The 24,283-nt window shown below is 42.2% G+C and overlaps 1 protein-coding gene across 1 annotated transcript in view; it reads right to left on the bottom strand.

The window, feature by feature from the left end:
- Positions 1–967: 967 nt before the first annotated feature.
- Positions 968–24,283, bottom strand: part of TOPAZ1 (testis and ovary specific TOPAZ 1) — a 67,267-nt gene continuing 43,951 nt past the window's right edge. The window contains exons 14-21 of the mRNA XM_060248840.1: positions 21,824–21,890; positions 14,166–14,340; positions 10,969–11,069; positions 7,439–7,604; positions 6,547–6,711; positions 3,892–4,095; positions 2,921–3,104; positions 968–1,251 (exon numbers count right to left, since the gene is read on the bottom strand). Coding sequence (XP_060104823.1) covers positions 1,038–1,251; positions 2,921–3,104; positions 3,892–4,095; positions 6,547–6,711; positions 7,439–7,604; positions 10,969–11,069; positions 14,166–14,340; positions 21,824–21,890 — 1,276 coding nt within the window. The 3' untranslated portion in view covers positions 968–1,037. The remainder of the gene's footprint in view (positions 1,252–2,920; positions 3,105–3,891; positions 4,096–6,546; positions 6,712–7,438; positions 7,605–10,968; positions 11,070–14,165; positions 14,341–21,823; positions 21,891–24,283) is intronic.

Raw genomic sequence — 24,283 nt, forward strand, 5'->3', positions numbered from 1 at the left:
ATGTTGTTCTGTAGCCCACCAAAATTCATATGAATAGTGACATTCCTTGGTCCCCACTTATGTAATATGGCCAGAGAACATTTGACCTTGTGTTCAAAAAGGGAGAAGCACCATGGCCTTTAAAATCAAGGACAACCAACAGAAAATCTTAATTGTTAATTTATCCTATGAAATATTGCCATAGTAATCCTACAGGTATTTGTTGTTTCCAATCAGAAAGTATTTATTCAAATACACAATTCCTACTTAAATATTTCCTATTTAGTTGTTCCATTCAACTCTTATTATTTGGTGAGATTTCAAAATAATCCCAAAAGTTCTCTACGCTTTTATGGTGTCCAAAAGATTTCATGTAGCAGTGGGAATGGGGCTAGGCTATGTAAAAGATAAAATAGCTGGAGATTAATTTCCTTTGTGTATGAGACTTTTATTAGGATGGTTTTCATATGATATTGTGCACTTTCAACACTCAAATGTTATTTCTATGATCCTAACAATAGTTCTGCAAGGTAGGTCAGTTATGTAATCTCTTATTACAGAGGAGGGGTAGGGCTAATCTGAGAAGCTACTTCCTTCAGGCTACCTAGCAAATATTTCAGCCAGCAGTGCCTCAGTTACTGCTATCAATTTCTGTTTATCAAATGATAAAAACAGGTTAATTTATGTAGAGTTGACTATACGTTTGAATGCTTACTATTAGGACAAAGATGCCATGATGGCAGCCTTTTTACATGATTCTGTATCTTATGTTGTATTATCATTAGTGGTATGTTAGTATCAGATTTCCTGACAGAATGATACAAGAATAAACGTGATTGTCGTTTGCATTCCTGGAGTTAACTGGGGGGCGGGGACTCCTTTCAGAGACTACTTCTAGGTTCCCAATATTTTGTTGAACGGTCATCTATGCAATTTTATGTGTTAGAAAGTTGAAAGGCCAAATTACAGAAATTAAGAACAATAAGAGTCTGAACACAACAAAATATTTATTCATTATGCTGAACAATTCACTTTAACTGAAGTTTTGACATCAATGACTACTGAAAAAGCCAAACTTTCCCTGCCCATTTCATATTTTCTTTCAACCATTTAAGTACCCATGCATGTTCCAAACTATAAACTTGCTCCTGGTTAACGTTTACAGTCAAATGCTTTAAGAAAAGCTTTGGCGTAGCTAATTGGGTGGCTTGAATTAGTCTTTCCACGGCACTTTGATAGTCATCTTTGTTTCGTACACTGTTGCCTTCACATCTGCAAGAGATTTTTCACAGTCACAAAAATGAGGACTAGTGTGTCATGCTCTTAATTGTTAATCTTTTTCTCTAAAATCCATCTTTGTGGAGTCAGCTAAAAACAAATATTAACTAATGCAATACAACCTTCTTAGCAGAATCTAAACCATGACTCAGAGGAATGAACTGCTCCAGTCTTTCTCAAATTAAAAAACTACTAAAGTATCAGCAACTGAGTGAAGAACCAGGCACTGCCTACAACATGCATTAGCTGTCCTGCCTTGCCAGTACAATCTATTGTATCAACTAGTATTGTGTGTACTTCCCCATCCCGTAAAAAGTCTGCCGTGAAAACGTTGTGAAAGCAACGTCACCCCAGAGTCGAAAATGACTGGTGCTTGCACAGGGGACTACCTTTACCTTTTTTTGACTTCATATAACTAGGTATTTGCTGCAGGTAAATGCTGGCAATAACATGACAAATCATCCATAGTGCAAACAGCAGTAACTTTTAATGGAGGCCAAATTAAAAACAACTAGAGAACAGGCCTTCTCTATAAAGGCTCCCCAAAGGTGGAACCAGCTGCCAGGTGCGGGCCCTATGGGATCTTAATTCCGTAGGGCGTGCAAAACCGCCCTCTTCCAACTAGCCTTCTGAGATGGAACCTGGCATAAGCATCACGCCATCTTTAATACAACTGAGATAGTACCACCACTAAATTATATTGTTTTAGACTGTTTTTAGATTATTTAATGTTTAATTGTGAATTGCATTTAATTGTATTATCCTGTTTTTATTGTTATAACATGGCTTATGCCATGTCCTGAAAGCCGCCCTGAGCCTGCCTCGGCAGGGAGGGCGGGGTATAAATAAAAAAAATATTATTATTTATTAATGTGTAGTTTCACACTGACCATTAAGTACTGAACAATTACTAGAAAGTCAGAGAGGGATACTAGCAATTAGCACTAACTCTGACAAGTCTGTTGGCAGTAAGGTTGTTGAGCACACAAAAAAAGAGTATTGTGGCACCTTAAAGATTTAATGGATTTATAGAAGCGTAAGTTTTCATGAGTTAGGAATTGTGTGTGAACACAGTCTAGATATGTGAATGCAGTCCTGGAGAATATGATCGCAATGTTTGCTTTTATCATGTACAATCTGAGGCTATACAAACAGGCCATGCAAATGACAGAGTGCTTCCATTTAGTGGAAGCTAAAGTTTATGGGAACTGCTGCATTTAGCACAGCAGGTTACATCGCTACCAAAATATTTTGTCCTTTGTATCCTGAACTCTCACTGCACTTGGTTCCCTTGCTAAGCATCTTTCATATAAGATGGTCAAAAATGGCTACACTACTCCTTACAACCTAACTGGTTTAATGACAATCATCAAGCTTTCCAGTACAGCAGGCTTTTTATGCCTCCACTACAAATGTGTTGAGGCATGTGCTGTTACTTTGCTGTGAATCACGATGATTAGCTAACTCTTAAATAGACTTTAAATGCTGGAAAGTTTGTTTCTCCAACCTCGCCTTATGCATCTATCACATTATTTCCTTCGTACAAAGTGCTATTGTAAATTTTACATTTTACAGATTTTTTTCTGTGGGATATGCAAACTGACACACAATTAACAAGATTTGTTAGGACACTGCCAATCACATGTTCTGGACATGTACTAACCTTTTTAATACTATTTGAAGAATCTGATTAGAAGCACCAGGACTTTGTATACTACTAGCATTTGAAACCAAAAAGACTTCAATCGCTAACAGCATCTCAATCTCTGTTATGTAAGATGGAATCAGGAGAAGCTTACGGTACAGATTTCCTTCCAGTGGTGGGTAGCAACCCAGTGCTAAAGCACCTAAAAATTACAGTGAAAAAGTGAAAAGATAAGTTAATGTTGAACACACTTATTAAGTCTGATTTTAAATATAATGTAGTTTGCTTTTTAATTGTGTTTAATGATATGTTCTTAATAGTGCTCTGTTTTAGATAACTGCCTGGGCTAAAAGGCTGGGATATAAATCTTCTAAATAAAATAAAGAAATCTGTGAATAGGCACTTACTTATTCTAAATACTGGAAAACTTGAGCTTCTAGTTAACACAGAACTTTCATCTTAGCAGCTAATTTAATGTTCTTAGCAGATGGAAATAGGGGTAATGTTGCTTTTTCAAAATGTATGTTCCCTACAAAATAATGACATTTAAAACAATTTCAAAGTTCTGCCACAAATGATGCATTAATGTGGCACCTGCCATTTTGTTTCTTCCTCCCTTCTATGGTGATCAGCCTTTGTTTTTATCCTCTTCAAAGAAGACTAGATCTAGTCTAAAAGGACGGGTGAAAGAAAACTAAACAGATGGGTTTGTCGGGCAATGTCTACACATATAGGAAATGCTTCCTATAAAAGCCATAAAACCTTTAACAAATTAATCACAGAAAATCTACTGCAGTAGATATTGTTTTTCAGTAGCTCAGTCACTTTAGAACATTCAGTTACATAATCAAAATCATAATATGGGCAATAATCTTCCATATCAATAGTTATCCATGCACAACTGTGAATCACACTGCAGTTTCAGCTTTTTCTAAGTGAAGTTTTTCAAATCACTCAGTGCAGTAAATATTGATTTAAAGAGAGCTTACTTTTATAATATGTCCTTGCTTTAAGCCAAAGACTACTTCTTCCCAGTGCTGTGATAAATGCTCTAAGTAACTGAAAGTCAACAGGGATGTTCTTTGCAAGCATAAAATCTATTACAGCTGAAGATATTGCAAGGCTTTTGCTTTCTGAACTAGCTCCTAAAAGTTTGTTAAACAGAAGACTGTACTGGGATACATCCAGACTACCTGCAAGAGGAAATCATATTAATGATGTAAGTATGTTAACATTAAACCATGGAGATAATTCTGTAAGTAACACCAATGAGATTTTTTTTTTAAAAAAATGAAGCATATTCCTGGTTTAAAAAAACAATGGAGGAAACTACAACAGCAAAGATGTTTCCACTCTATCATGAAGTTACTTCCTTCAGACATAAGGCTCATGCAGTTACTTATGAGAGAATTCTTATGAATAAATCCCAGCAACTACGTGTTCCTTGTATTTAAGACATTTGCTTACTGAATGTGTACAGCATAAAACTGATGTTGAAGGAATGCATGAACACATGTAGTGTGTATATCCATATCTTATAATTGCTAAATGGAAGCAGATTTCAGTAAAAAATGCAATGAAGATATACCTGCAATAAACAGTACTTTCCATTCCAATATACACAGCTAGTGAATTTATCATACTTCCAACTTTTCCTCTCTTTAAAGAATTCAGGATAATGTACACAGGAACATTCCACACCCTTACACACTTGGGCCATATACGTTAAACTAGCTAGTACACCCCCAGAGCAACCCAGCAAGCTTCATGGCTGAGCAGAGATTTGTGCTCTGGTTTTCTCTTGTGGCCACATACCATGTTGGCTTTCTGCAGTACAAAGAAGTTGGCTCCAGATAAATCTAAAATTGCTAACTGAACTTTGGGCACTGTTCTCTTGAATGGATGTCCCCATCTGTTCTTTCATCTTCAGTCTCTGCTCTGAGCTTTCCTGATACCCCAGGTCCTATCCTTCTCTGTGCTTCTGAATAACACAGCAACCAGAATCGTGTCGATTGTCAAAAGCTTATACCTGCAAAGCTTTAAGGTGCTACTGAGTTCAAATCTCGTTCTTAAGTTCTACTGGCAGTGTCTGTCTCAAAGAACAAGAAGATCAAGTGCCCAGCTGGATGTTAGACAAAGGCCCTACTTTTACAGAACATAAGAAGAGTCAGCTGGATCAGCCCAATAGTCCATCTATTCCAACGTAACTGTTTCACACAGCAGCCAGCTAGTTGCTCTTGTGGGCAAACTGACATGGAGACAAGTTCTTGACGCTGGCTCTATGCACTGGGATTCAGAGGTTTGTTGCTTCTGTAAATGAAGGCTGCTTTCAGTCACTCTGTAGATGAAGGCTGCTTTCCATGTATCTGTCTAACCCCCTTTAAAATCTATGTTCATAGGCATCACTACATCCACTGGCAGTGAATTCAACAGTTTAATTACTCATTCAATAAAGCAGCATTTCCTTTTGCCTGTCCTGACCTCTGTTCACGTGTTACACCCAATGCATAATTTAATAAATTTCTATTATGCCTCCCTTCAGTTTTTTTCTAGACTTAAGACCAATTTCCCACTAGCATTATGCCACTCTCATGCTTCTCTTTTCTGCGGGGATTCCATCGGATTTCACACTATCTGCTCCAGGGCTGCAACCAGCTTTGCCTTTTTTGTGCGGCAAACAGAAACTGGTTTTTAGAGGATCTTGTTTGCTGCGTGAAAGAGGTGGAGTGAGTTGCAGCCTCGGGGCAGCTTGTGCGAAATCTGAAAGAAGCCCCGCTGAGAATCTGCTTTGGTTTCTCACATCCTGAATAATTTGGTATCATCTTCAAACCTGGCTACTGCATTGCTTAGCCCACAATTCTACATAATTTATGAACAAACCAAACTGCATTGGTCTCAACACCAATACTTCATTATTTATTTATATCCCACTTTTCTCCCCAATGGTGGACCCAAAACAGCTTACATCAGGGGTGGCCAACGGTAGCTCGCCAGATGTTTTTTGCCTACAACTCCCATCAGCCCCATCCAGCATGGCCAATGGCTTGGGCTGATGGGAGTTGTAGGCAAAAAAAAAACATCTGGAGAGCTACCGTTGGCCACCCCTGGTTTACATCATTCTCCTCTCCTCTGTTTTAACCTCACAACAACTGAGTGAGTAGGCCAGGCTGAGAGTATGTGACTGGTCCAAAGTCACCTAGCAACCTTCCATGGCAGAATGGGGATTCAGATCCTTGTCAGACACTTTAATCACTACACCACACTGACTATTGTGGGATCCCACTGGTTGCTTCCCTTCACTGTGAGAACTGTCTATTTATTCTTACGCTCCATACCATTTAACCAATTTTTAATGAATGAGAGGACCAACCCTCTTATCCCATGAATGGCTCAGACAAACTATATTGTTTTGATAGCTTCTTTACAACCTTAGGAAAAGTATGAATGTTACTTCCTAATTCTGTAGACTTCAGGAAAGCAGAGATAAAGTTAGAAGCAGAAAGGAAGGAACACAATTGGCAAATTTCATCTAATGAAATATATTAACCCAAAACAAGCACTTGCAACATAAACAGAATGTCAAGTGACAGCTAAATGAAAACCATACAAGCTCACTATTGAAAACATAAATAAATAGCACTTACCACAAGAATTCTGAAAGCCTGGTAGATTTCGCAAGACTTCAAATGCTTCTCTGTAACGGTTTTTAGTAATATATTCAGATGCGATTTTACACAGCAGGTTATGCCTATTCAGCACATCCATTCTGTCACAAGGCCATGACAGTGTGTTGATCACCCATTCTGATTCTGGAGAGATTAACACTATCTTAAAAATACGTCAAAGGAACATATGCACATGGTACTCTGCACTACTGTACAGCACTGTTGTGGAACAGGCCATAAATCTCACTGAAACGTGAATAATTAGAAAAACACTGGCAAAAACTTTTTAAAAAGTATTGTGGACTTAACACCCCTCTACCCAGCAAACACAAAATACATTCAATACCAGTCTTTAATTCAGTTTATACATTCAATACCAGCCTTCTATTCCGTTTATTTGATCTAATCTTATTAATCTTCCAAATAATCCAGGGTTTCTTCAGTAATTTTCACATCAATCCTAGGAGATAGTCTGACAGATAGCTATAATTGCAGAATGCGGATTTAAACCTGTATTTCCTAGTTTTACCTAGACTAAAAGCAAGAATGAAATCCATGCATATGCAACTTTTACTAGGACCAACCTACTTAGACCAAACACACCAATCATTACACTATATTACCTCCTCTGGATGACTGAGTCCCCCCCCACTTCCTTTCCCCAGCTGCTCTTTTCAATGTATTTTAACTATTTTTCAAGCCTAGGTCAGCAAACACTTAGAAACAGATAATGGGAACCTAAGCTATACAATTAACCTTTTTTAAAATTAGCATCTGCTTCAGCTATAAATGTGTGACTTTACTGAACTGCTATTAAATCTAAACATACAAAATTGCAAGCCTTGTTTCATATGTTAAAATAGCAACTTACCTTTCAGAATCCATACTGCCCCATCTAGGCTCCCGCTGTTGAGAAAGACCTCCACAGCAACATTGACAATTTCACATCGTGGTGCAGATTGCTCTGGACCAATAAGCCCTTTCAAATATGTGAAATGTATCTGTAAAGCATGAAATATGTCCAGTACCTTCCTGGCCTATGATAAAAGGGGGAAAAGCAGGACATACAATGAAACCTACATCACCAGTTGTTTCCTTTAGGAATACACAGTGTTATCTGTGGTCTAAGACACAGGTTTCTTATCTTGGAAATCACCTCAACACACAATTATGTCAAGTCACAGTTTCTGTCAAGACATTTTTGTATTTTTTTTCTACATCTAGAATATACAACTAAACCTTTACCCCAGTGATTTCATCCATGCATTTAAATATTGTTCATCAAACCTAATGGGAATTAAAATTGCCTAACTTTGCTGGATTGTGCCTAAATTTCTATTTTGCTTCATCCTGAAAACAGGATTTGTTTTGGTAATTATAATATTTAAATTCAGCAACAAATTTACAGCTCATTCTGTTTCTCCCTCTCCTCCAAGTCAACAGGATACCTTTTTGTTCCACAGCTGGAGATCCACAACTGGGCAATGCTAAATGAGATTACTTTTGGGAGGTACCAGTACAATAATTTTATTATATATCCTGTAGGGGGTGGAGAAAGTATGGCGATCTTGTCATCACAGCTCTTTCAACATACAAAACCTCAAAGGATAGTTTAAGGACCTGTTGTCCATCCCAAGTTTATTTCTATAGCATTAACTCTTCCAACTCTTCTCAAGCTCTTCTTTAGAAACTAAAATACTTGACCACTGATTTCATAAATGAAACGTTCTATAAATATAGTCCAGAAACATTATTATGAGTCATGTTAAATTTGCACATGAAGTTAGCAACATACCATGGTATCAGGATATGCAAATACAGACTTTAACAAACAGAATTTTAGTGGCACTTTGAAGAGCAATGCAATTTTATTTCAGCATAATTTTTTGTGGTATAAAGCCAACAAATGCTTTTGCTGAAATAAAGTATTTGTTAAGTCTTTAAACTGCCATGAGATTCCAATTTATTTTTGATGGAGACAAACACAGCTACTCCTCTAGTATTACTAAAGAATAACGGAGGAAGGACCCCCTTTGACAACCCAAAAGGACTATGCTCAGAACAAAATTTACATGAGACAGAGTTGTGGGTAAGGAGGGGAGCTGGGCATGACTGAGAGGGGAAAAAAACAGTTGGACAAAATGTAACAGTTAATTTTAAGATCAAGGAAAAGCCACAAATGTTATAAAACTCATCGCATGCAGATACATTTTAAAGACATACCTGCACAACCCTAAGTACACTTTTGTGTAAGTCTCACTGAACAGAGTATAGTAGAATTTTGAGTAGATCTGCTTAGGCTTGCTCTCATAGTTACTCTACTGTACAACATATTGGGACCACACAAACAGCACAATGAACAAGTATATTAGAACCCCCAGACCAAGGAATCAAGTCCAAGCCCAACATATGGCTAAAAATCTAGAGCTCTAGGGCTCAGAGATTATCATGATTTAACAACAAAAAACTCAAAGGGATATTATGCTGTATCTATAAAATAATAAAAGCCCTTTTGTCTTGTCAAAACCGAACAACCTGATTGGTTGGGTGTGGCTGTGGTGCATCAACCTTTGGCCCATCAAAATATCATTCAAGAGTACTTGCATGCCATTGGTTGAGCCTGCTTCTCTCTCCCAGCCTGAGTGGCTGTTGCTAGCCAGCAAAGCTGATTCTGTCAGTAAAAGGCAAACAACCTTAGTTCTGGCTCTCCCCACTCTTCCATTGGCTGAGCAACCTGTCGCACTGATTCACAAAGGAGAAAAAGAATCCCTTCCCTTGATTGGCTGAGGGAGGGAGAAGGAGAGGAACAACCAGAGAAAGGCTTTCCTTGATTGGCTGAGGACTCCTCCCCATCCTCCTCTGGAAAGGGGAAAAAATGCAACAGACCAGATACAGAGAGAGATACAGAAGGAAAGTGAGACACAGATTGAAGTCCTGTGCTTAAGACCAACAACGTTATCAGAGACAGACTCCTGGTCTGAAAGGAATCACTAAAGGCTTCTGAGGCAGGACTCACTAGGACCAGTCCTGACTACAGCTAACAGTTCCAGATTGGTGGGAATTCTTGGAGATTCTGTGGTGGAGTTTGAAGAGGGCATAGGAGTTAGGGCTTCAGAGCGTGGTCTGCCAGACCCAGGTTCTTGCTGTGAGAGGTGACGGGGTGATTTCAGACCAGTGACAGACTTCCAGCCTAACCTGCCTCACAGGGTTGCTGTTCAGATCAAAGGAAGGAAAGGGGAATGATGTAAGCTGTTTTGGTCCCCACCACTGTGGAGAAACACTCCTTTTCCTATGTAGAGGTTGCAGGGAGGGGGGCGGCAATGGAAAACTGGAGTCAGAAGGGGAGATAAAGGGAAGGATAGGGCTGTCAATTCCAGGTTAGGAAATTCCTAGAGATTTAAGAGGTGGGGCCTGGAAAAGGGTGGGGCTTGAGGAGGGGTGGGCAATGGTACATTGCCATTTCCTCCTGGGGAACCACTGTTGCCAGTCTCCAAGTAAGGGCTGAAGATCACTCAGAATTACAACTGCTCTCCAGATGGCAAAGATCAGCTCTCCTTGAGGTGGGCAGGGGGGAGTGAATGCCTTCACTTCAGTGAGTGGGAAGACAGCAAGCGGGGGCACTCACCCAGAGCCTCTTTCTAGTGCCCACTGTATTTTTCTCCACAATGGGCCTTATTCCTAGTCTTACATATTATTAATCATGTATACTGTAAGGGATGTAGGAAAAAGCCAGACCTGTATGTTGGCTCATTTGAAGACTACAAATAGTATACAAACTCTTCTAACCCTGCATCTGTTATACTGGGACACAGATAAAAATTTCTCCCATGCAGGGATTTTTTTCTGGTAGAATACACTGGAATGGAGTTCTGGAATCTCTTTACAGAAAGAACATTTTCAAAAAACGTCTAAATGTTCATGGGGGCATCAGGTGAGTATGTCATCCTCCTTGTCAGTCAAAACCATAATATCTTCATGGTTTATAAAAATTGTTGGGTCTCTCTTAACAGTCTTTGATCCAACAAAGAATATTAAAACACAGTTGCTTCAAGGTCATCAATTCAGCATTAGGCACCAAAAGAAAGATCTGAAAAAGAACTGAGGAAGTTGGTGACATGTCTAAAATAGAGGTAAGTCTGTAGTGCATGAAAATATTGTTTCAAAGAATCCCATGTGTTTCTCCTTCATTTCCCTCTTGAGAGTTCCAGCACCGCTTTTTCTGGAAATAAAGTCCTGCTCCCATGTTTAGAAGCTCCACTGTCAACATGCATGCCTCTACAACTCAAGGATCTTTACTCACTGGGGCCACATGTCAAGTGGTCCTGAGAGTATTCAAAATAGCTTATGTTTACTCTTTTTCAATGTAGAACATTCAGCTATAACTATAACTTAGTAAAGTACCTTTAGCCATTGATGTATTTTATAGTACGCATATAAAACACTGATACCAATCCTTCCCAATAACGCTTTGTCTGCTTCATTATGCCTTGGCTCCGCATTTACTAGAAGAAGGGGAAAAAACTCAAAGTCAGTAGTTGTTGCTTTTGATTTTTTGAAAGAATTTTTTCATTAATTGTTTAAATTGAATGTGTCCATTTATGTGTCCTATAATATTGTATTTTATATGTTGTACTCCGCCCTGAGCCCTACGGGGAGTGGGCGGAATAGAAATTTACTAAAATAAATAAATATGTAAAAATAAGTTACTGAAACTAAGAAGTTGCTTGCACTGAACCCTTATTTGAACGTATTTATTTCACTTTATACCTTGACTTTCTCTCCAATGGACAGCCAAAGTGGCTTATATCATTCTCCTTTTCTCCATTTTATGCTCACAATAAACACGCTACAGCGATCCAGTTTGGTATAGTGGTTAAGTGTGTGGACTCTTATCTGGGAGAACCGGGTTTGATTCCCCACTTCTCTACATACACCTGCTGATGTGATCTTGAATCAGTCACCAGTTTCACAGAGCTGTTTCCTCTCAAGATCAGTTTCTGTCAGAACTCTCACAGGCAATGTTCCCCGTAAGCTGTGGAGTCTTGTGAGCAAAAATTCTACTTTGTGAGGTACTGGCATTAAAGTTGTGAGCTCCTGCATAAATTAGTTTGCTCTGGGGCCATTTTTCCAGAGCAAAGACAAAAATGTGTGAGCTGGAAGCAAAAAAACTTGTGAGTTAGCTCACACTCACTCAGCTTAGAGGGAACACTACTCACAGAGGGAATACTACTGTTGTGGTGAGGAAAAGGAAATTGTAAGCCGCTCCAAGACTCCTTCAGGTAGTGAAGGGCAGGATATAAATCCAATCTCTTCTTCTCCTACATAGGTTAGGCAAGCACATGTGACTGGCCCAAGGTTACCCAGTGAGCTTCCATGACAGAGTGGGTAACTGAAACTGCATTTCCCAAATCCTATGCAGACACATTAACCATGATACCACTCTGGTTCTCTTGGTTTAGAATAGATGAAGGACGGCCTCATTGTAAGAACATGCCCATTCAGTAATATCTGCAGCAAAAGCCCCTCTGAGTTCCCTCACCATCAGAGGAGGGGTTTGGACTAGAGAGGCCTTTTCTGTGCAGAATGTGATCCTTGGGAGGTTTGTTTAGAACATTCACTACTAGCGTTAAGAAAAAAAAATCTTTACTTGCATTTAAATGGCTTTGGACTGTTATTAGCCTTATGTCTGAATTAGCTGCTTTATAGATGGATGTCTTAGTTTGTATGGATGGTTCATTTTATTAAATGTTTTGGGAAAACTTGAGATACAAATGTTTAGCAAAAAAAAAAAACCTTGCACAGAAGATTATGAACAATACATGGAAGGCAATTATGCATGCTTTGCTGGTAGTCGCATCTACCAAAAAGATGCAGGGTTTTATCATTCTTCAAGTCAAGTGACATCTTTAGAAACAATTTCTAGAGTTCAGACTGTGTTATGTGATTACACATACATGGTTAGTTTTTGAACTTTAATCCAAGAATCTTAATCAACTTCTCCAAGTGTTTTGTTGTACAGAGTTGCACACATAACTCAGAAGATGGGGCAAGAGTCCATACTTTTTTTAGTTCTGGAAACTAAAAGGCATGGGTGTCTCTATTAAGATAAGGGTCAGCTTTAAAGGTACGGCCCCGTGGCGCAGAGTGGTAAAGCAGCAGTACTGCAGTACTGTGGTCTGAACTCTCTGCTCACAACCTGAGTTCGATTCCGGCAGAAGCTGAATTCAGGTAGTTGGCCCAAGGCTGACTCAGCCTTCCATCCTTCCGAGGTCAATAAAATGAGTACCCAGCTTGCTGGGGGGAAAGTGTAAAAGACTGGGGAAGGCAATGGCAAACCACCCCGTAAAAAAGTTTGCCGTGAAAACGTTGTGAAAGCAACATCACCCCAGAGTCGGACACGACTGGTGCTTGCACAGGGGACCTTTCCTTTCCAGCTTTAAAGGGCAAATCCTACAAGTCAGAACTTGTATTATGTTAGATGAAATCATAAAAAACCTGTGAAGACAAGATGATTTGGCACTATGGAACTAGGTCATCATGAGAACATATCCTTCTTTATACCATGCTTCTCAAGTATTCCTCTTAACAGACTGCATTCTATGTTAGAGCCAATGTGACAGTGATTTCGGATAACCATTTTGTTGGGCTATGCCATTCATTTCCTTCTGTCATGAAAGAGCTAACCTATTTGTTCATGTATGCTAATTCGTAGCTAGATAGCTTAGAACTGATTAGATGCTAGGCATGTTTTTCTTGCCAGCGAAAAGGAGGTATTATTCATAATTAGTTGAACTTGGGAACTGCTATTGGTGGATCAATATATTGAGGATGCTACATATTGTTTGTAACAAACATAAAATGCTGGGGCTTTGGGGAAAACTCTCTCTTTGTTCTCATATACAGACATGAGTTTTAGCAAACAAACAAGCAAGATGTAGAACTAGGAAGCTAGCTGGGACCTTGTTATTTTTAACTCCATGCAGCCCTTCCCTATTTTATAGTAAACTTTTCTTAAAGCTAACTACACATGTGCACTGTGTTGCTTATCACCCTGCTAAGCATACAACACATTTGAGATATTTTCTACTTTTAAAAACTGATTTATTTTAAAGCCTAGAGTGCTCTTAAGCGCTGAAATCTCCAATACAGCCTGTGATGCTGTCACCACAATCCAATTGTTTTCAGAGTAATCATGTCTTCCGTAGAGAGATTACAAGTTGGATATGACAGCATCAGTCCCTCAAATATTTCTTCTACATTTGCAGGGATAAATTTGGTAGTAAGTATTTCGGGTGCGGTTAGTGTAGTATAGCATGAAGTGTCATTAAGCCATCGACACCAGCAAGGTGGAGGTTGTATCAGCTGTTGATACTATTTCATACAGTGACATCTAGACAGGGCAAATGGGCTGGAATAAAGCAGGAAAAGAATCAGAAGTTATCAATGATGCCGATTCCTTTCATCACTACCACCAAGTGATTTCCTGGTTGGGGATGAAGCCTAGTAGGCAGACAATGTATCTCTTGGATTATGCTTCCTTTATTCTTAAAGTAACAGTGTGCTCAATGAACAATCTGTAACTTTTATACAAGCCTTACCTGCAGCTGCAAATTCACAAAAAGGAACTCCTGGTCTGTCCTCCTTCACAGCACTGATTAGGATGTCAGCAACAAACAGTGAATACTTTTCAAGATCATCAAAGTTTTCACACCCTCTCCTCACATGAATGTACACAACCCCCAGTTTTGCCCAGTCTCCTTTTTCTTTACAATGCTGTTCAAAAAATAATAAAATGTTTAAAGAACTATATACACACATATATATTATAGCAGGGGTGTCAAACTCATTTGTTATGAGGGCCAGATCTGGCATAAATGAGACCTTGTCGGGCCAGGCCATGTTTGTACTTATTTAAGATTAGGTTTATAAACTTTATAAAGGACACAAACACAATTAAAGATTCTTTAAAAAAAACCTTAAAACATGATTAAAACATTAGCACTCATTGATTTTAAAGGTGCTTTCTTTGTATTTCTTCCATGGGATCCAGGGAACTGGGCAAAGGAACTGGCTCTTTCCTTCCTTCCCCAGGGGATCAGGAGGGGGAGGCGCCTCAACTAATAGAAGGAAGAGAGGCTTGGTTCAGTAGCTCTGCTTTGCAATTGAGAGCCTGGCAAAGCAACTCTGCCTCCCTCCTGCCTCCCCAAGGGAGTAGCCTCAGCCAATGGAGAAAAAAACAGGTTGCTTACCTGTAACTTATGATCTTCGAGTGGTCATCTGTGCAGTCACACACATGGGTTTTCCCGCTGGAACGAACCCGACCTCGGAGAATTCAAAGCTAGCCTTAAGCGTTATTTTTGGCGCGCACTTCCTCCCACTCTGGGGAGCAGGCATCGACTGCGCATGCCTGGAGCGGGGGGAAGGCGCTCCACCCACCAGTTTCTTTCTAGCCGCCGTTACGTGCAATAGAGTCTATGAGATGTGAAATCGCAGAACAGCAGCGGGGACGGATGGGTGGGCGCGTGTGACTGCACAGATGACCACTCGAAGATCATAAGTTACAGGTAAGCAACCTGTTTATCTTCTTCGTGGTCTCTGTGCAGTCCCACACATGGGTGACTGATGAGCTAACCTGCACGGAGGTGGGTGCTGTTTCTGAAAGAGAAATTCAGAGGTTAGGTTATAAATAACAGAGCGGTAAGGTACTCCGGCTTACCTTGGCAGAGCATGGCAGCTCAGTTGAAGATGAAGCGGAGTATGGCTTGCCCGAAGGAAGAATCTCGCCTTGCATTAATGTCCATGGCATAATGCGTGGCGAAGGTGGACGACGAAGACCATACTGCTGCTGCACAGATGTCTTCAATGGGTATGCCCCTCGCAAAGGCGGAGGATGTGGCTAGTGCCCTAGTAGAGTGTCCCTTTAGGGGCTTTGGAACTGGCTGTTTAGCTAACTTGTAACAAAGTGATATAGCCTCCACCAGCCATCTAGACAGTCTCTGTATAGAGAGTTTCTGTCCCCTCTTGTGGGTTCCGTAGGAAACGAACAATGTCGGGTCCTTGCGAAATGCAGCAGTCCTGTCCAAGTAGAAGGCAAGGGCTCGACGCACGTCGAGATTATGGAGGGACTTCTGTCCCGAATCCGAGGGATGTTGAAAGAAAGATGGCAGGGTTGTTACACTTTGAAGGTGGAAGGGTGACACCACTTTGGGTAAGAAATTTGGGTCCGGCCTCAGAACCACTCTGTCGTGATGGAAGACAGTGTATGGCGGATCGGATCGAAAAGCGCAGATGTCACTGGCCCTTTTAGCTGAGGTGAGTGCCACTAGCAGGGCTGTTTTCCACGACAACAGGTGCAAAGGGATAGACGCCATCGGTTCGAAAGGGGGTTTCATCAATTGGCTGAGTACTACAGACAAGCTCCATGCAGGGTAAAGTTGCCTTGTCGGAGGTTTAAGGTGAAGGATTCCCTTCAAGAAGGACTTTGTAACAGGGTGTGCGAACACTGTACGGCCCTCTATGCTCTGGTGGAAAGCAGAGATGGCTGCTAGATGTACCTTAAGTGAGGAGTAAGTAAGACCAGATTCCGAGAGAGAAACGGTGTAAGTAAGGATCTGCGAGATGGAGGAGGACGCAGGGTGGAAATTATTACGCATTGCATATTGGGTAAAGCGTTTCCATTTAGCTGTATAGGATTTTCTAGTAGAAGGTTTCCTGGCGTTTAGAAGGACGTGCCTGACGTCGTCAGGTAACTCTAAAAACTGATCCTCCAGGCTGTTAATTTGAGGACTGAGGGGTTGTGGTGCAGGACCCTGCCCTTCTGTTGTGACAGGAGATCCCGTACCTGCGGGAAACAGTGGTAGGTATTGTCCGATAGGAGAAGCAGAGTGGTGAACCACGCCTGGCGCGGCCACCAGGGTGTGACCAAGATACAATTCGTGCGGTCCAACTGCAACTTCTGAATTGTCCTTGTTATGAGCGGAATCGGTGGGAAAAGGAAATGAAGTGGGCCGTTCCACATTTGTAGGAACGCATCCCCTGGTGACAGGGAGGAGGGAGGGCCCCTCATGTAGAAAATGTCGCATTGAGCGTTGTCCGGGGACGCAAAGACATCTATGGTTGGGGCACCAAACATAGTGAAGACAGGGAGGAGGTACTTCCTCTTGATTGACCATTCGTGGTCGTTTACTGTCATCCTGCTCAGAGCATCTGCCTGGGTATTCTGTACCCCTGGTAGGTGCACTGCAGTCAGATGGATTTTGTGAGCGATGCTCCAGTGCCACAAGCGTAGGGCCATGTTGCAGAGGCGGGAGGATACAGTCCCTCCTTGCCGATTGATATAAAACACAGTCGCCACATTGTCCGATGTTATTTGTATGTGGCGACCGTGCAGAGAGGGCAGGAAGGATTTCAGTGCCCTGTGAACAGCAAGAAGCTCGAGGCAGTTGATATGCAGGAGCTTTTCGTTCGCTGTCCACTGTCCCTGGACCATCAGCGAGTCGAGGTGGGCTCCCCACCCCCATCTCGACGCATCTGTGGTGACCACAGTTGAAGGTGATTGTTTTAGGAAGGGCATCCCTTCTAGGAGGTTGTGTCGACTTGTCCACCACTGCAGGGACGGTAGAATGCGGTTGGGAACTGAGAGTAACGTCCGTTGTGACTGTTTCTGTGGGTAAAAAGTTCTGACAAACCATAGTTGTAGAGGCCGCATGTGAAGCCGGGCATATGAGAGAACCGCGGTTGTTGCTGCCATCAGACCTAGCATGCGCTGGAACACGAACGCTGTTTGTGTTGGGTGCAAGATTATCGTGTTGGCCAGGGTTTGAATATTCGCAACTCTGTCTACAGGTAAGTAGGCCTTGTGGTCCGTGGTGGATAGGTATGCCCCGATGAATTGTATTGTCTGCGAAGGAGAGAGTTGAGACTTTTGATGATTGACCTGCAACCCTAGAGTAGCGAGGAGGTGAAGGGTTATTTGAATGTGATCTCTGAGCTGTTTTTCGGAGCTTCCCACCATCAACCAATCGTCTATATAGGGGTAAAGAGTTATGCCCCGTTGACGGAGGAACGCTGCTACCACTGCCATACATTTTGTGAAGACTCTTGGAGCGGTTGAAAGGCCGAAGGGGAGTGCCCGGAATTGGTAGTGGGCGTTCCCTATGGCGAATCTCAGGAACCTTCTGTGGCAGCTGTTGATGGTAATGTGGAAGTACGCGTCCTGGAGATCTATCAGCGCCATCCATGCGTCCTTTGGAATGAGTGGCAGTGTGGACTGTAGGGTAATCATGCGGAATTTTGTAGGACGTATGTACTTGTTCAGTCTGCGTAAGTCTAGGATTGGGCGCTGGCCCCCGTCTCTCTTCGGTACCAAAAAGTACCGGGAGTAGAACCCCGTGCGATGGTATTGAGGGGGGATTGGTTCTATGGCCTGTTTGGCCAGAAGGATGTCGATCTCGTCTTGTAGAACCTGTGAGGGGGGGGTTACCAGGAAGTGAGAGCTCTGTGGTTGGGAAGTGAACTCTATGAAGTAACCTTCTTTTATAATTTGCAGCACCCAAGAGTCCGTTGTTATGGACTGCCACGTCGGTAGGAAGGGAAGGAGTCTGGAAGTGGAGGGGGCGAAGTCAAAGAGACTGCTTGTTTGGAGGGGTGGTCTTTTTAGAAGGTTGCGGCCTTTGGCGTTGCTGGAAGGGCTGCTTCGCGGGGGGTGCCCTCTTTCTCCAGTAGTCAGATTGCTTGGGAGATCTAGTGCGTTTATAAGAGGGGGTTCTCCAAGGTCTCTGTCTGTTGCCTTGAGGTTGTTGTTGGTTTACCCCCAGTCGCTTTGCTCTTTTTCTGCTGTCATCCACGGTGGTAAGGATGTCATCCGTGGTGGCATTAAATAAGCCCTGTCCATCAAATGGTAGGTCTTCTATTTTGTACTTAATGTCTTGTTGTAAAGTGGAAGAGCGGAGCCAGGCATGCCTCCTAAGGGCTATTGCGGTCGCCATTGATCTGGATGTGCAGCCGACTGAGTGGCGGACAGTGTTAATTTGTTGCTTGCTAAGGCGATTAAGCTCCTTTAGCAATTTGGTGGCCTGACGTTGAGATGGTTCAGGCAGCGAAGGCACTAGAGTAGTAAGTTGTGCTGCAATGTTGTGTGCATATGCCGCGAAGTGGGCCATGTAATTATTGATCTTTGCTGATGCTGTAGAGATTGAATAAAGCTTTCTCCCTAGTGTATCCAATTTACGCCCCTCTTTCTCTGGTGGTACAGGGTGGCGTGTTTGTTTAGTTTTTGAGGAGGAATGTACAATCATAGAATTAGGTGCTGGATGGTTGTATAAGAATTTGGATTCCGGAGCATGTATCTTGTACAGTGACTCAACCCGTTTGGACGTTGGTGGTATAGAGGCTGGCTTGTCCCAAGCCTCCTTCAGTGCCTCTAGATGGACCGGAAGCATGGGCAATGAAGAGCTAGCAGGTAGGTCTGCGTTAATCAAATCATGGACGACATCGGTAACTCTAGGAAGGTCAGTGGTCAGCTTAATGTTCAAAGCTGTGGCCATATCGGTTATGAGGTCCAGATAGGACTTGGCCCCTTCTGAGGGAGAGAGGTCTGCAGGCTTGACTATGTCGGAAGCTGGTGAGGCCGGTTGAGATAATGAGTGTGAAGAGTCCGACGTTTCAAGGTCCGACTCGTCTTCATCCCGTGGGCCCTGTGGATTAGGTGTAAAAGGTTCCGATAGCAAGGGTACTTTGGTCTGCTGGTCGGTCTGTTTAGATGTTGACGGTATAGGAGAGACTGGGACCCGACAGCGAGGCGATACTGCCTGTGCGGAGTGACGAGAGGTCTGTTGTTGGTACCGTGGTGGGCTTTGCTGGTGTTGGTACCGAGCTGAGTCCTGCGGCTGGTACCGTAGTGGGCTTTGCTGATGTTGGTACCGTGCTGCATCAGAATCCTGTGGTTGGTACCGTAGTGGACTTTGCTGGTGTTGGTACCGTGCTGGATCTTGTGGCTGGTACCGGCCCAAGTCCTTTTGCTGCCGATGTTGGTACCTTGTCGAGTCGTGTCGTTGACGCTGGTCGTGGTACCGATCGTGGTGCCTTTCGTGACGCCTTTCGTGACGTCCCATATCCTGGTACCGTGGGTCACGGCGCCTACGGGTGTGGTAGGATTCTACAGAAGGAGATCTCGACGGAGTGTAGCGTAAGTAGGGAGATCGGGATGGAGAGCGTGATCTGCTAAGGTACCGACTCCCTTCGTCTCTACTGGAGGATCGATCGCGGTATCGCTTGCTCTGCTCCCGGTATGGGGATGCCTGGTACCGATGTCCCCGTGCATCTCTGTCTCTAGAGAGTGATCTTCCGTGACGCCTATCGGGCGCATGGTCTCGACGGCGTGGGGAATCAAGACGGAGAGGAGACACCATAGCGTCCTTGTAGGTACGCGGAACAGTCACATCCCGGAAGGAATCGAGATCGAGCTGTTGTTGAAGTGGCTGAGATGGCTGAGTTGGTTCCTTCGTCAAGAGGTCCTCCGGTAGGAACTCCTGTACCGATGGTGATCGGGAGCGAATTTGTATAACCTCGGATTCAATGGCATCCACCAGAGTCAGGACTGGAGTCAGAACTGGAGGTGGCGGTGGAGCCGTGAGCACTCGGAGTGAAGAGACCGCCATGGCGGCTTTCGCGTCCGAAGCCCCTTGATGCGGCGAAGAAGATTTCTCTTTTCCCGCCGATTCAGCATGTTTATTGGGATCGTGGTGCTTCTTCACATGCTTTGAGGGCTTAAGCTTCCTGGGAACCACAGCCACAGAAGCTGCCTGGGCCGTACCGACCCTCTGAGGTGTGAGGGTAGGTGGAGACTTCCTAGGTTCGGAAGCCTGCGACATAGCCGGGCGTAAAGACGTCGTCAGTAGGTAGCTGTTGAGTCTAGCGGCGTGAAGACGGATGAGGAGGCTAGTTGAGAAGAGACGCAACGAGGAAGGACTATCCCGGGCGGCGGTCGGAAAGAAACTGGTGGGTGGAGCGCCTTCCCCCCGCTCCAGGCATGCGCAGTCGATGCCTGCTCCCCAGAGTGGGAGGAAGTGCGCGCCAAAAATAACGCTTAAGGCTAGCTTTGAATTCTCCGAGGTCGGGTTCGTTCCAGCGGGAAAACCCATGTGTGGGACTGCACAGAGACCACGAAGAAGATCAGAGGCTTTGCTCTGTGGCTCCTGTGCAATTGAGCAAGTCTTGCAAAGCAAGCTGTGATGCAGAAGGAAGCAAGAGAGAGGGAGAAGGAAGCAAACAACAGCAAATTCCTTGGGGGCCTGATAGGAGCACTCCAGGGGCCTGATTCGGCCCCTGGGCCACATGTTTGACACCTCTGTATTATAGCATTAAAACAAATATGACTGATTTAATAGGCAGTTCAATTACACTTTGAAACTAAAACAAGAAACTGAATTCAGTAACTTTGGCTTTTATTTTCTTTTTGGCTAGCATACAGCTAGTAAACTTTACAAGACCTCTCATGGTCTTATATAACTACTACTGTTCAATGTGGCCCCAAAATATAATACATTTCCAACAAACTGTTTCTCAGCAATGGAAAATTATGACTAAACAATAATTGCCATCAATATATTTACAAAAGTAGCATTCCAAATACTTAACCATATAAAGAGTACAATGAATTTCTAAAGAAACACTTCCAATTATTACACGTCATGAATTTTGATCACATTTCATTCAGGTCTTCCCTGTAAGCACCTATCTCTTTTGGAATGGGCACCTACGTTGTGGAATAGTCTGAGGCTACACGTCTTTCGTTTGTAAAATGTGCAGAATGGAGCTGTTTGGGAAGGACTGCTTACTGAAGGAGCAAAACTGCAGTGAAATGGTTCAGCTCATGAGGCTAGTTTTATAAGGGATAAAATCCTTCCCACATTAACTGTCCTGTCATCTCTTCCCGCTCCATTCTACAATCCCATCCAAACTGCATTTCTGTCTTACTAAGAATCCTTGCTGTAAGAGTCAAATGTTACCCTATCTTGTCAGCTGCTTACTGAATGACTTCTAAAAATATTATCAACTTTTAGCTTTGATTTTCACAAAATGCATCTGTGAAAGGACTCCCCCCCCCAATTTTCACAAATAAATTCTTAACTTACCAGAACCATTATCTTATCCTATAAACACTCCAATATATTATACAAAAGTAGATCCAACTTCCATATAATTTGGCCAGAGTCATAACATTTTCCAGTCTGTTTACAGACAAGAAGTACATTACCTGAAATTCTGCTACTGCTGAACTGAAGTCACAAATGCCAGGCTTGTAGAAATGTCTTGTCTGAAATCTTAAGAACAAATCTTGTTATCACCTGCTTTTATGAATTCTTACATTTGGGTTCAACATAAACAATGAGAACATGGCATAAAAGACTTTTCATAATAAAGCAAGAAATTTCAGAAAGAAATCTCCATTGCAAGCATTTCATTGGCTTTTATGTAACGATCTGCCAACAGAAAGGAAACTGGTTTCCTTTGTGTTCCTCTCATTTCCCCTTCAGTCTAATTGTTGTGGTGGAAAGATTATTCCTAGAGTCTGGGAATCTGCATGAACAGCCATGTGGACTGGAAGTTGCAATGAGGAGATGAGATTACCTCCTCTTTTTTCTGTCAGTGAATCTGCACTGACTGGAGGAGGAACCCCCCCCCCTCCAAGCTGCAACCCGCACAGCAGTTCGTCCATGTGGGTTCTGTGATCCCACAAATAGTCTTCCCAGTAGGCAAAAGAAACCATGGAGGAAAAAAACCCACTAATGTTCACCTGGCAGTTCATTCAGCATAAGTCATTGTCAATTTTAAATTCCCACATCGAACTTAATGTATAGTTAATCCATACTGAGCCTGTCTTGGTGGGATGGGCGGGATAGAAATCCCAGAAATAAAATGAACAAATACACATGGGCAGATGTTCCCTTAGACTGTAGGGCAATCTCCTATTGTTCTAGTATGATGGACTTCCACAAGACTTGTGCTTGCATTGTATTACAGGAATCCGTAAGAATGCTACCCATATCACAAATGGCACATGCTGGACTGATACAAGTAAACGCACATGCCACATGCATACTGCTTGAAATTTCAGTGAAAATTCTTGCTTTTAGGGCAACACAAGTGGTTAACTACAAGACAGTGATTATATCATAGATTTAAATTTCAAAGATATGCTGGGACATCGCTACATAATGGTGCTTAGAATTTTCCTGAACTGCAGTTTTGAAAAACACAGGGTAAGAAGTCTATTTACATAATTTATTTTTGGTGTGCAGAAGAGAAGATCCTTGTTTTCCCAGTTACCTGCCCTGTCTACTTCCTACACCTATTTTCCATCAGATGTTCTAGGTATCTTCCACACACAATTGCAGGAAATTATATATAGCTCTTGCTATATATAATTACTTTGTTTTCTTTCTCTAATTCCTAGTTTTCACTTCCCACAGCTTCGAAAGTAAATTGCTCCGAGAGTATTCAGTAGGACAAAGAGAAGGTGTTTTTTTGTTTCATATAATTTTATTTATTTTTGAAACTTGCACCCCAAATAAGGCTCACAAGAACCCTCAGGGAATTTTACGGCTTCAAGTTATATCACATCATCAATAAAATCATATTACTAGCATAGCAAATTACCATATTACAAAATATACTTAGATGAGAAATAGTTCATTACAAGTATGGAAAGACATTTCCCCAAAATTTTAACCCCCTCTTGGAACCACATCTTAACATGGTGAAGGGTTTTTGTACATGACAGCAACGCTGAGAGCAAAACCATAAGTTTAGACTTTGTCAAGAAGCTAAACTCCTAGCAGAGTTGCTCAAAGTGGATTAGTCACAGCTGAGACACCAGAACATGATGCATCCAGCTCCTTCAGGAATCAATGACCACATCAGCAGAAGAGAATGGACAGTTCTACTAGTGATGGGATAGAGGAATTCTTGAAGGGCAGCAGCAGTTGTGGAAGGTGACACTAGCATAGGATCTTTCTTAGAAAAATTGCAGTGCCACTTCAGCTAACCACTTGTGGTAAACCACTTGTGATCATTTACCTCGAAAACCCTATGATGAAAAAGAAGTCAAAGATTGCAGCAACCATTGCATTAATTTTTCATGCAAGTAAAGTGATGCTCAAAATCTTACAGCAAACACTTTTACTATATATGGAACAAGAAATGCCAGATGTTCAAGCTGGATTCACAAAAGGTAGAGGCACCAGAGATCATATTGCAAATTCACACTGGTTACTAGAGCATATGAAAGAATTTAAGAAAAAATGCATTGCTTTTCATAGATTACAGCACAACTGTTGACTGTGTGGAAAAGCTAAGATTAGTTTTAAAATAAATAGGTGTATCACAACATCTGAATGCTTTGATGTGCAACCTATACTCTGAACAAGAGGCTACTGTTAAGACAGAATATGGAGAAATAGAATGGTTTCCAATTGGTAAAAGTGTCAGACAAGGATGTATTTTATCTCCCTATCTCTTCCATCAATATGCAGAACATATCATAAAGAAAGCTAGATTGATTTAGATGGAGGTGGAGTGAAAATTGGTGGAAGGAACATTAACAGTTTGAGATATGCAGACACCACCACATTGTTAGCAGAAAATATTGATGTCTTGAAATGTTTACTTATGAAGGTTAAAGCAGAAAGTGTCAAAGCATGACTACAGATGAAGA

This window comes from Heteronotia binoei, chromosome 10 (assembly GCF_032191835.1).
Source record: "Heteronotia binoei isolate CCM8104 ecotype False Entrance Well chromosome 10, APGP_CSIRO_Hbin_v1, whole genome shotgun sequence".
Lineage (NCBI taxonomy): Eukaryota > Metazoa > Chordata > Lepidosauria > Squamata > Gekkonidae > Heteronotia > Heteronotia binoei.